The sequence below is a fragment of the Notechis scutatus genome, chromosome Z (genome assembly GCF_049901735.1).
Source record: "Notechis scutatus isolate UNSWTSFEM ecotype Mainland chromosome Z, rNotScu1.2, whole genome shotgun sequence".
NCBI lineage: Eukaryota > Metazoa > Chordata > Lepidosauria > Squamata > Elapidae > Notechis > Notechis scutatus.
The window spans coordinates 100,926,440-100,940,132 of record NC_142025.1 but is presented as its reverse complement, the minus strand read 5'-3'; the positions used below and the strand labels follow the sequence as shown (position 1 = coordinate 100,940,132).

Genomic DNA, 13,693 nt, shown 5'->3' with positions numbered 1-13,693 from the left:
AAGATACCTAAATCATGGTCAGAAGCTTATATTATACTTGTACCAAAAGAGGAGGCCGATCCATTACAAATCAAGAACTGTAGACCTATTTCCTTACTAAACGCAGATTATAAAATTTTTGCTTCAATATTGGTAGAAAGACTTAAAAAATACTTAAACAATTTTATCCATCCTGATCAAAATGGATTTCTGCCAAAGAGACAAATTAAAGATAATATGAGAGTAATCTTGGACATTTCTAGATGCACAGAAGGCATTTGATAATGAGAATTGGTGATTCATGTTATTACAGCTGGAACAGATGGGCTTTGGTAAAAAATTTATCCAAGCAATAGAAGCTATATTTCATAAGCAAATGGCAAAGGTAATGATAGAGGGGGAACTGACAGACTCTATTGATATAAGAAAAGGAACAAGACAAGGGTGCCCACTATCACCTCTGTTGTTTGTGTTAACCTTGGAAGTGCTAAACAGAAATATTAGAGAAGAAAAGGATATAAAAGGGATGAAAATTAAAAAGGAAGAATTTAAGTTGCAAGCATTTGCAGGTGATCTGGTTTTCATTTTAGAAGTCCCACTAGAAACAGCATCAAAATTGATAGAAAAGATAGAGGCATATGGAAAGGTGGCTGGTTTGAAAATAAATAAAGATAAGACAAAGATCTTGACAAAGAATATGCTATCAAGACAAAAGGAAGAACTGGCAGATCTATTGAAAATTCAGGTCACGAATAAGATTAAGTACTTGGGGATACATTTGACAGCAAGATGCAGTGCACTAAAAGAGAATAATTATATCAAACTTAAGCAGCAGATTGCGTTAGATTTGGCGAAATGGGAAAATTTACAACTGTCATTAATAGGGAGAATATCAACAATCAAGATGAATATATTACCCAGAATTTTATATTTGTTCCAAACAATTCCAATTAGGCTTGGAAAAGATTACTTTGAAGATTTAAATAAAATTGTGTTGAAATATATATGGCAAGGTAAGAAAGCGAGAATAAAGTTAAAACTTTTGTAAGATGCCAGAATAAGAGGAGGATTTGGCTTGCCTAATTGGGAGATGTATTACCAAGCTACAAATCTGATGTGGATTAAGGAATGGATAAAATTAAGAAATACTAGATTGTTGACATTAGAAGGACATGATCTGTTGTTGGGGTGGCATGCTTTTCTATGGTATAAAGGAACTAAAACACAGGGGTATTTTAGAAGACATTATATACGGGAGTCTCTGTGGTTAAACTGGGAGAAAACTAAAAGACAATGTTATTTGAAAATTCCAGTCTGGCTATTGACTATTGAAGCATTTTCTTATCCTATAATATATAAAAAGGAACAAACAGTTAGATATGGTGAAATATTGAATGAAAAGGATGAACTTAAATCTATACAAAAATTAGAGGAACAAGGTATAAAGATTAATTGGTTTTCATATGGGCAAATACATTTAAGGTATGATAAAGACTCTAAAACAGAAGGTTTCTATGATAAACTGACTGATTTAGATAAGATTTTGACAGGTACTGATGAAAAGGTGATTAAAAAATTGTATGGATATTTATTAGAAATTAAACTAGAAGAAGAACAAGTTAAAGAAACAATGATTGCTTGGGGGAAGAATTTTGGATATGGGATTGATCTAGAAAAATGGCAAAAATTGTGGTCTTAAAATTATAAAATGACAATGTCAATAGCATATAAAGAAAATTTGTATAAGATGTTTTACAGGTGGCATTTCCCCCCCAACAAAAATAGCAAGAATGTTCAAGAACAAATCTGGAAAATGTTGGAAATGTCATCAGACACCTGGCTCATATTACCATATGTAGTGGACTTGTGCGGATGCTAAAAAATATTGGACTAAAATCCACATGTGGTTGGAAAAAATGACAAAAAAGCATATAGATTTGAAACCAGAGATATTTTTATTGGGAATTTTACCTGAAATATATAGTGAAGAATTGAAATACCTGATTGTAAATGTATTAACAGCGGCTAGGATTGTATTTGCTAAAAACTGGAAAAATTAGAAAATACCATCACAGGAGGAAACCATTAAGAAAATATTGGAATGTGCTGAAATGAGTAGATTGACATTTGAAATCAGAGAACAAGATGATAAACAATTTTATAAAATTTGGGATCTATTCTATCAATGGTTAGACAATAAAACATGATAATGAAATATGTAGATTCTTAGAAAATAATAAATATATAAAGATGTATTCTTTTCTTATTATATCTACAAAATGATTGTAGGATAGATTTGAAATGATAATATGAACTGTCATAAAACAATTTAAGTAAAATATGATTATTTCGTAAAACATGAATGAATAAAAGTATAGTCAAAGGATTGATTAACAATGATATTAATGTATTTAATACTTGATTGAAAATATGAGAATATATACAATGTAATTGTAAATTGAAGACTACGAAATGGAAGCACAAAACAATTTGTAAACCAACTGGCACACTGTATGTATATATATGGAAGATGGCTTGATGTTTTATGTTTTGTTTGTCTATGTTCGTCTTAAAAACCAATAAAAAAATTTCTTTAAAAAATCCAATGGTCCAATTCCTCTTTTGAGCCCTTGGGAAAAAATTGCCAACAAAATGACATATAGATGTTGCCATTTTTGCATGAAAATATTTTTAAAAAGAATAGGAATGAAAGCCATTATTATTTCTCCCATAAAACCTATCAAAATTAAGATACAGGGGGGAATACCAGAAGGCCTCCTGCAGTTTGCTAGATATTCAGGAGAATAAGTTGTTGCCCTTAAAGTCCACAAAATTGTACATCTCTGCTCTTAAGATTTGAAAGGATTGGAATTCACAGGTTCTTTGAAATATGAATGGCCACAATTTCAATTGTAAAAAAATGATATCTAGATCCAATTCCCTACTATACTGTTCCTAAGTCAAAAAAATGATATTTGAAAGCAAACAAATATCAGAATTTTGCTAAGAAAAATACATGGTCATATTCATTTAGTTATTGTGAACTGCTTGATTTGAGGGTGATTTTATCTTTTTATCTAAAACACACACATAATCTGCCCTCACACAGAACTGTATAAAACAGAGTATCTCCACCACAGCAACTTTAAGATATGTGAATGTCAACTCCTAGAATTCTGGAGGTTGAAGACCACACATCTTAAAGTTACCAATGTTGAGAAACACTGATATAGAGCAATACTGGCTGGCCTAGAGAGGCTCATGATGAAGGAATTCTTATTAAGAACAGAAAGGATTTGGAAAGTGAATATATAAAGCATTGTATAATTCAGTAGGCAAGGAACTTTGGATACAATGTAAAGCTAGAATATGTGAATGAAAGGTTTAAAGTTTACACTAAATTACAATTTAAAAGAAAAATTTTACAACATGATGTATCATTAGTATTTAACACCGGATAAGTTATCAAGAATGTATAAAGGTATGGATGTTGGAAATTCAACATTCAAACATATGAATTTTGGAAATTCAAATGTAAAGAAAGAACTTTTTATCATTTGTGGTGGACATGTGATAAAGTAAAGAAATATTGGAGTAGGATTCATATTCTAATACTGAAGATTCTTAAAGTGAATATAAAGATAAAACTATAGACTTTTCTTTTGGTTTTAAAGGGAAAAATTGGAACTTTGATGTTGTATATGTTGATGGCAACAAGGATATGTCAATCACCACAATGGACGAATGGCTACAAAATTTGATGGAGTTAGCAAAGATGGCTAAATAGACTGCTTTGATGAAAGAAAAAAAACATAATTACTTTTGTTTCTACTTGGAAACTGCATCTGGATTTTTTGTTTAAGGTGGAAAAAAAATGAAGCTCTAATTTTGGGTTTTGCCAATTAGATCTGTTGATATAGAAATTGCTAGTTTATACTATTATGTAAAAGTAAAAAAGTTGAGGTTTGATGTTATTATCTTATTCTACTGCACCAAAGGGAGTCAGAAGTCAATGCCTTTTCTTATTATATTATTATTATTAATATTTTCTCTATTATTTGTTTTTGTATTTTATATATTATAAACTAATAAAAAGGACAATTTGGAAAGGCCAAAAAAAGTTAAAAAATAAGCAAAGGAAAAGAACAGAAAGGATATCTAATGATGGAATGGTTACCAGTGCTGTTTCTGATCTCTTTGAAGACGCCAAGGTGATGGGAATCTCAGCCTTTGGAGATGCCTGCAACTCGCGCTTTTTCCGTGCTGGGGAAGTGCTGTGATCTATTTGCTGAAAAGGAAGAAATATCAGCTGTTATTCTGTCCATGAACATCAAGAAGTATAGATTACTTTCCCCCACCAAGTGGATGCCTCATAGCCAGGGGGTGATTCTTCATCCTGTAGGAATCGGAAATCTTGCTGTTACTGTTGGACTTTTTTTTTTTTGCTAAGATCTATGCATGCATTAAGCATGCCAGAAAAAGTGCATTAATTGCAATTCTGTTAATTCCACTTGAGAAACAGTATATGGCAATTTTAATAATAAAATATCTTATTTTTGAAATATTGTACCAAATTCACACAAAACCAACCAAGTCAGCTAATCAAGAATCTTCATTTTCAGCCCTTTCAAAATATCTTGAGAATGCAACTTCAAGAACACCCACTTGTTGGCACTACTAGCAAGGAATTTGGGGAGATGCAATCCTCACAAAGCACACTATTCAATGTAAACTTGGTATCTATCCATGAATCAGACAGTTATATTCCTAGAATGGGCAGCCAAGGAGTTGATCTCAAAATATACATATTTATATTAAATGGGGATAGAGCAAAAAGGAGAAGAGGCTTGGAATAGACCCTAGACTCACGGTGAGCTTGAGGGGGTTGATGACTTCTTCAGATGGCTCACAATTCCAGTCTTCCTTCCCTTTTATCAAGATTTCAGTGGGGTAGAGCAGCCACTTTCCATTGCTGGCTTCATAAGGCCATTCAAAGCCTAAAATGATTGTTCCCAGAGAAGCTAAAGACTCACTCTTTGTAGTCACCTTCAACAAATAACAACAAAGATAACATATTAATAATCCATTTCATTCTTCAATTTGGAAAACTATTGGTAACTCTTCATGATTAGGCTGAAAATTGCAGTGATCTTGCGTGCATCTTTCAACTGACTTGCTCTTCAGTTGAAAACCAGCCCAAGAGATGGCAATTCTGAATGAAATCTGCTTAAGAGTTAAAATATGTTGTGACTAGCAAAGTGTCAGAAAGGAATGGGGTTTAAACACTCCTATGCCACAGTAGTCCTTATTAAAAAAAAATCTGTATTCTCCTAAATCTAGTTTTGTAGATTTTATGTTTAATATCTCTATAATTATAGCCATAAAAGAAAGTCCATTCTTGACACCTATTTTTCTGCTCTATAATAAAGCCAAAAATGTTTGGCTTCAAATGGTTACATATATTGGCAATTTGTATAATAGCAGGAAGGAAGAAGGAAAAGCTGCTTTAGTTATTCTTTATTCTCATACCTTCAAACAATCATAAAGGAAAGGGTCAGAATTTTAACTATAAATAAAGGGGAATTTTCATTCATTCCCCCCCCTTCTCCCTCTCTCTCTCCTATCATCTCTCTCTCTTTCTCTTGCACAGCTTTCTGTGATCAATATAAAAATAAAGTCTACATGTTCTTTCAAAAATCTATTCCTGATCCTCCCCTCAAACCTTCTTTTTCAGTGGCCTGATTTGGGAGAGAAAGTTCTTTCTTGTTGCTATTAGACAATTAGACTTAGCCACTATTTACTCCTAAGCCTGGATGAGAAGGGACAAAGGTTGGGTATTGGACTACTAACTGTAAAAAAAAAAAACATTGCTATGCAAACAAGGGATACAATTTAAGGTCTGACTGAAATAGGCAGGGACCAATCATTGTCTAATAGCAATAGCACTTAGACTTATGTACCGCTTCCCAGTGCTTTTACAGCCCCCTCTAAGCGGTTTACAGAGTCAGCCTATTGCCCCCAACACTCTGGTCCTCATTTTACCCACCTCAGAAGGATGGAAGGCTGGTGAGATCCAAATTGCTAAACTGTAGTCAGCCAGCAGTCAGCAGAAGTAGCCTGCAGTCCTGCACTCTAACATCTCTAATGTGCTGAATAACATAGGTGGAAATTATGGCTAAACAAACAAATATTAGACAATTGGAAGTCATAACCCCTTGCCCAATTTTGTAATAAAAAAAATCTATTCAAATGGAGCGCTGACTTATTTAACAGGTTGTTTTACAACTGTTGGAAATTACAACAGCCATGGAACAGGTGCTTTCATAAAATCCATTCCTTTTAATAGACATTTTCTTCCAGAATTTGGCAAAAAAAATTGCCCCCAAAACATCTTGAATGGAAACATCATGAATCACGCTCAGTCACAGGCATGTCTCTGGAGTCATTTGACCACTTGTCAGGCAATCAGTTTTACGACAAGCCATGGTGTTCCCTGATCACATGACAGTGTGATTGATAATTTTTGTGTATGTAGTTTTTTTAGCATTTTTTGCCAGTTTCTGGAAGAAAATGTCCATTAAAGTGAATGGATTTGCTTAATGATCACAGTAGATGCTTACCTGGAAGTCCAACTCAATGGGACTGCCTACATCTTCTTCATGCTTCATGGCTGATTCTCCTATGACTTTCCCACTAAAGTATGACTGAAGCCACCGATTGATTCTACCGGGAAGAAATAGAAAAGTTGGAAGAGAGATTTACGCAAGCTTGGGTTGTTTTAACAAGCTAAACAATGAAGTCATCGTTTCCTGGGAAACTTTTGTGTTATTCAGTAACACAGAGAAGTAGGACCTACACAATTTCTTCCCTCCAAACATATTAGGATTGGAACCCTCTGGATTCCTGGCCTTTGACCATTTTAGCTGGGAAGTCTGAAAGGTCCAGCTGTGATACATCTGGAGAGCACCTTGTAAAGTAGCCTAGAAGCCCAGCTATATTCAAAGGCTGGGTTTCTTTTAATGAAGGGAGACATACATTGGGATTCATCAAAATTTGGCATAGCCTTTTGTGTGGCAATGAAACCCCCTTTCCATAATTTTCTCTTCTTAACTCATGTCAAAACTTTAAGAAGATACGTACATGCTTAGTGATGCATCAACTGTGTAGTCCACTAACAAAGCTGCTGTCACTAGTTGGAGATCTTCCTGATAGCTTATCCTGTACAAAATACAATAGTCACAAGGTCTATCAGATTACTTTTAAAGTGATCCCAAAGAATATAAACTATTATTGCATTTTAAATTGTCTTAGAGGTTTGAATCCAATTATCTTATAGGTTTGAGAGGAGTCCACCGTGGTTTCTCTTCCCATCAGTTGGAACTAGTGTTACTGTTTTTTGTACTATCTCATGTAATACGAGAAATTTAAAAAATAGTACAGGTCTGGTTCTCCTATGAGCTTTATATATTAGAACAACCCAATATTACAGTAGGCGTGATTCAGAGTTACTTTTTGCCACCAAAGCCTATCTGACTCAGACATGCAGTTAAACATCATTTACAGACCTGATAAAATAGAGTGGACTGCACCACTTTCAACTACAGGTACCTTAAACTACAAGTACCAAGTACAGGTAAACTACAATTTAATGTACTTTGTTGGTTTTGCTTATGCAAAACAACACATAGCAACAGCCCTCCTGAAAGAAGAAATATAGAACATTCCGCTTATGTTAATCTTCATAATAAAGTTGTAATTTATAAGTATTTCCCCCCACTTTTAATATGAATAACATACAAAAGTGATGTGATATACTGTATTTGTGACTTTCTTCTCTTCAATATGCTGGTCCAAAAATAACTGGTTTCACTGGAGGGAAGGGTATGTATGTGAGGGAGTGTGTGTGTGTAGGTATAAACTGTTCTAAATAGCAATAGGAGAGGAACTATCTTAACACAAAATAGAAATCATTTTTTGAATTCATAATTGATAAGAGGGCAAGACTCACGTGGAAGGTTGAACTTGGACAGTGATATTCTGGGTAGATAAAGTAATCCCACTAATTTCAAAAGTGATGATCAGCTCTGCCTGGAAGAAAAGTCAGATTGTGCAATATTTTGTTAAGGTTTGGATGACATATTTTAATCATGTTTGTAATCTGAGGTTCACTAGACTGCCACTAGTTAACTACACAAACATCTGTGGCAAGAAAGAGCTTTTATCAGTTGAACTGTCTGGAAGAGCAGGACCTGGCTTTAGTGACTGAACCTCAAGTCTGGACTATGGACTTATCCTTTCAAGACAAAGATTAGACTGGATAAATAAATTTTTATTCAATAGTATCTATTGCTGTTAATTCATGTTGAAGAAGAACTGCAGCTCTTTGTAAGAATTATAAAAAAAAATGCACTATTACTGCAGTGAATTTGCTAATAAAGAGTCCAGTGTTTGATGCATAGCTGTTGATAAAGCTGAAAGTAGAAATTCTTCTTTCCACAATGCCAACATTCACCAATAGCTATTACAGTGGACTACCGTAATTTCAATCACAAGGATTTGCATTAAAAACTAGGGTGTCAATTTAATCTCATGAATAATCTTAATAATTTAAAGAAAATACTGCAGTCAATACTTATTAATTTTTTAAAAACCTTATGGCTGAAAGAGATAGGGTGGTCCTGAGCAATTAGAAAAACACCTCATTGATGAGACCCACACAAACAGAAACTTAGTTTTTCCAAAGTGTCCAAATCAGAAACAATTTACCTGCTGATTCCTTTTGAAGGGATTGCCCAGTTCACATATCACTGTCTCCTTAACAGTGCAGGCCCCACTCTGAAAGGAATAAAAGACACATTTCATTGTCTTATGCCTTCTGCCTTATTTTACTTGTGTGTAACTCAATACAGTATTGACAATAAGTATTGTCAGGGATGCTACACATTCTTTCCATGAACGCTTTTCTTTCTTTTATATATTTATATATTTATGTTTGTGTATGTATACAGTATAAACATATAAATGTATTTATGTTTGTATATAATGTATGTATGTGTGTGTGTGTGTGTGTGTGTATGTTTTCTCAAGTTTTCGGGTACTTACATGTATGGCATTCAGCTTTGTTCGGTATTTGCCACATCACAGTTGTGCTTTTAAGTTGCAGCTGGCAGAATCTCATCTGCCATCATCAATACAGAAGCCTGATGATGGCAGATGAGATTCTGCCAAACGTTGCTACAACTTTAAAAGCACAACTACAATGATGTGGAAAATACCTCGAACAAAGCTGAATGCCATACATACATACATACGCATGATGCGTGTGTGTGTATTCATACGTATGTACGTACGTACGTACGTACATACGTACGTATGAATACACACACACACACACATACACACACACACACACATACTGGAAGAATGTTTTATGGCCTCTATGCCTTCTCCATTTGCAATTCCACTAAAAGGGAATTGGTTCTTAAGCAATTATGAAATAAAATAAGTTTTAAACACAACCCAGGGCATACATATGGCTATAAGAATTTTGATGTAGCTCTAACATTATTCTTTGCTCACATATTTTTTATCATTTAAATAAACCAAACAACAAAAAAGGAAAGAAAAAGGGGAAACATGTTTATATACATAATATAAACATTATAGAAGATCAAAGATTGAAGTGAAAATGATGTTCATAAAATTTTTAGAAACAATTTCAAAAAGGGCAAAACTATAAAGAAAAAATACTGTAAGAAAAAAAATATTTAAAAAATTCTTTTTTTTACCCCAACTGTTAATTGGTTAGACCTCTACTATGAATATATACAGTTAATTTTTCCACTGCTGCATATTTTTAAATTTTAGTCTCCCAATCCTGCATGGATGTCAAGATTTCTCTCTACCATTTTTTTTGCCACATTAAGTCTTGTCAGCATGTATTTTAATAAATTGAAAAGATTTCAATTGTTTCTCTGGAATTACCCCTAATACAGATATCTGGGTTTTAATTCAAATTTTGTTTTCAACATTTTCCAAATTTTTAAATGTATTTTTTACAGTACTTTTGGGTCTTTTTCTATAATCACCATATATTTGTTATGGCATTTCCAAAATTTATTTGTATGATTTATCTATCATGGCACTAATTGACAGTTATCTATAATCTATATATAATGGTATAGGCTATTTTATACCAATTTTCCCTTAAACATGTTGTAAATTTCATTGATTTTTTTCCCCTCCACAATTCTTACCATTCTTCCACTATTATTACTTTTTTGAAGTTTTGCATCCATTTTATCATGCAGTTTGTTATTTGTTCTAGCTCTGTGTCATGTTTAAGTAACAATGTATAAATACATCAATTATCTTGATTCTATATAAGAATTTCAAACTCTGTCATCTCTCTCAGGGTCTCTCTTCTTTAAGATCATTGTTTATTTTTGCAGTGTTTTGCTATGATAGATTCCTTCTCTCATTAAGCAATCCTTGTTCCTTTAATCCACTACATTTTTCACTTCAGATATATGATATTGATATACAATCTTACTTTGTCTCCACAGTATCATCTGATATTGGGAAAAACTAGTCTACTTCTCTTAAGTCTTGTACAAGATTGAATCTTACTCTTGTTTTTTAGATTCCTATTTCATTTTTGAGGTTTTTGAGATGGCTTTACTGCATCTGTAGTGGAGTCCAATTTATTAATGGAAAGCCAACCTAGTGCATTCCTGGTTAAAGTTTTTGAATCTTGACATATCTTAGTTTGTTCACTTAGCTGATACAATTCAACCATGGCAATACTTTTATACTTTCAGGCAAGTCATTAGCTTCATCTGCAAAGTAACTGACAATTATGAATCTTGAAGAATATTATTCTGATCTGTTAGAAATGCTTCTACCCAGGAATTAATAACTAAAAGCATCACTTAACGCAACACTTGTAAATTTGTGTGAGAGAGTACAAAGGACTCCACAGTTCAACCCTAGGCTACATATATTCTCTTCTATTAGAACTTGTAATTTTTTCTGAAAAGCCACTGAGTGCAGAGCTGAATTGAACAGTAACTTAATGCTATCCCAACTTTCAGAAATACCCCACCGGCCGAACTGAAGAAGGTAGCAGAGAGGGTGAGAAAGTGATATTGAGGAGGGCCTCATGAGCATCCTCTCCATTGATAGGTGATGTTGGCTTATTAGTGACTTTGATGCTCAAATTCAGCTTCTTTACTTCCGAGCTGTACTGTAACACCTGCATACCATCTCGTCTGTAATGGAAAAGATAATACAGTTGAGGGAGGATGGTTTTAAAAAAGCATATGTGCTCCTCCATGCATTTCTTAACTTTGGTTAAAAGTGGCTAGGGCAACAATGGACAATTTGGTACTCCTCAAAGATTTAGGACTATAAACTTCATAATTTTCAGGGAACATTGGGATTCTTTGAAACCATTATCCAAAACTCCTAGAAGAGACCAACTGACTTATCCTGCCTTAGAGCAAGCAGTGGAAAATCATCAATTATATGCTCTCATCCCCAGCTGAGAGACAATTTCTACTGAAATGCTTCCAGAACTGTGCAATGTTCTAACTGTCTGGTGATGAAACTTCCCTTATCTAGGTCAGCCAGTCAAAGGGTTCTAGGACAGGTCATCTGCCTGAGTGATAACAGTAGCATGTACTGACCATGATTTTATCCAGTAATTTTCTTAAACTCAGCATATACATAATCTCAGAGCTACTGTATTTATTGCCCTGAAAGGAAACTCTCAAGAAGAGGTCTTTCTTTAATGATTATAATGAGGAGCATGATGCAGAAAGCATTCAGAAGTAGACAGAATTTATGATTATTTCCAAAGCCAGTATTTTCTCTTATTTAAACATATGTGCGGCATAACTCTGTGATATAATGATTAGAGTCATTTCACATGTTCTTCTTCCTCAGCTCATCCTTCCCTCAATAAGCCAAACTCTCTCACCTGGGCAACTTTTGATTCTTTTCATTTAGAAAGAGTGCCTGAATCTGCAAGTTGCTATTGCATTGGCTGTCAGTTCCACATTCCTTCTGAAATTGAATCTGAAAATAGACATTTTGAGTCAACAAAATGAGACAAAAAACAGGGGAAAGATGTTCATATAGTTTGTAAGCAGAGAAAGTATGGACTGCAATTCATGTCTTCTTCAAGAAGCATGGCCAGAGGAAGCTATTTTAAAAGATAAACCACAAGGAATACATCAGCATGGGAAGGAAAACTTTTAGAAGAAGGGCTCTGTATGAAAGGAGGATCAATCCTTCACTACAATTGAGCCACAATTATCTCTCTGCACGTTTACTATGCCTCAAAATATACTATGTCATTGATGCTAACTAAAGCTTTATTTTAAAAACTACTTTCGTAGAGGGTGTTTCCAAGGACAATACTGAATGTTTGAATTGTAAATCACCCAGAGTCATTTCTGAGATGCTTGGTTGTAGAAATCAATCAAACAAACAAACAATAAATCCGATGCATAGAAAAGACAGAACTCTTTGTTCTTCCCAAGTGTGAACATCTAAAAATTGCTTCCCCACCCACTCTCCAATTAGACTTTTGGGAGAGCTTTTTTTCAAAGAAAGCTTTTAAAAGTCTGTTTGTTATGATATAAGAGATTATGAGTCAGATAGGAAGGCCCCACAGAGTGCTAAGTTAATGGGTATTGTTTATGATCTCCTCTCTCAATGAGTTTACTTCTTTATAGTCACTGTCTCCAATCTCCTTTTATGTGCATCATTCTTGAACCAATCTATTCAGTTCTTGTTTCTCCAGAAGGCAGCAGAAAAAAGGAGCAACAGTCAAGCCTAGGATTTTTCTGGATGGCTATCGTGGATTTCCACCAATGTCTAAAAATGCAACTCCTTAAATCTGATTGGATTAACCAAAAGAATTATATTAAGGTGATTAAAGATAACTGATGCTGAAATTATTATATTTGTATACACACTGTAAACATAGCTTAGGTTCAATCTAGTTAAAGTATGTGAAGAAATTTTTCTAGAATGAAATTTATTTTAAATGTTAAAGATAATGACTAATCTGTTCCACCAGGTGGTGCCAGAGAACTGTTTGGTAGGTAAGCCATTAAGTGATACAGAAAATTGAACTTGCCTATTTACAAATAATTTGCATCTGCATGGATAATTCAGGGACACGCACACAAACTCTTCCTACGAACATATCATCATCTGTTTGCTTTTTGCAAAAGCCTGCCACCCACCACTAGTTGAACACTGCAATATTAGTGTGTAAACTACATGGCCATTTCAACAGAGGAGAGGAAAGGTGAAAAGGAGGAAAAACTAAAGAGAAGGAAGAACTAACCTCAGTGTTATTTTCACGAGGCTGATCCTCATTCAAAACAGGAAATGCATTAAGGGAGCGTAGTCCCAACTGGAATCGCCTGGACTTTTCTGAAAGAGAGTACTTCATAGAGAACGCAATGGGGTGCAGCTTGTCTCGTACATCGTCCTGCAGAATGAGGAATAATTTATTTCAGACAGCCCTAAACTCAGTTCTGAACTTCTGTGTAGCTTATGCAGGGACACAAGGGTCCCTCCCCATTTTTTCCACCATCATCACATTTTATTTTGATGGAAATTTCCTCTTTGTTCTTGGCATTCTTTTGTTGAAATGTAAGTTTCAACAAAGGGGGCGTGCATAAGCGCACCAACGTGC

At 34.3% G+C, this 13,693-nt stretch overlaps 1 protein-coding gene across 3 annotated transcripts in view; it reads right to left on the bottom strand.

Annotated features, from left to right (window-relative positions):
* The window catches only part of ITGA3 (integrin subunit alpha 3), an 87,930-nt gene that overhangs the window by 16,736 nt on the left and 57,501 nt on the right, over positions 1-13,693 (bottom strand). For all 3 annotated transcript variants that reach the window (XM_087946730.1, XM_026669690.2, XM_087946731.1), the window contains exons 13-21: positions 13,340-13,486; positions 11,960-12,057; positions 11,084-11,249; positions 8,746-8,814; positions 7,988-8,067; positions 7,120-7,197; positions 6,600-6,702; positions 4,849-5,025; positions 4,157-4,267 (exon numbers count right to left, since the gene is read on the bottom strand). In XM_087946730.1, the coding sequence (XP_087802856.1) occupies positions 4,157-4,267; positions 4,849-5,025; positions 6,600-6,702; positions 7,120-7,197; positions 7,988-8,067; positions 8,746-8,814; positions 11,084-11,249; positions 11,960-12,057; positions 13,340-13,486 (1,029 nt within the window). The remainder of the gene's footprint in view (positions 1-4,156; positions 4,268-4,848; positions 5,026-6,599; positions 6,703-7,119; positions 7,198-7,987; positions 8,068-8,745; positions 8,815-11,083; positions 11,250-11,959; positions 12,058-13,339; positions 13,487-13,693) is intronic.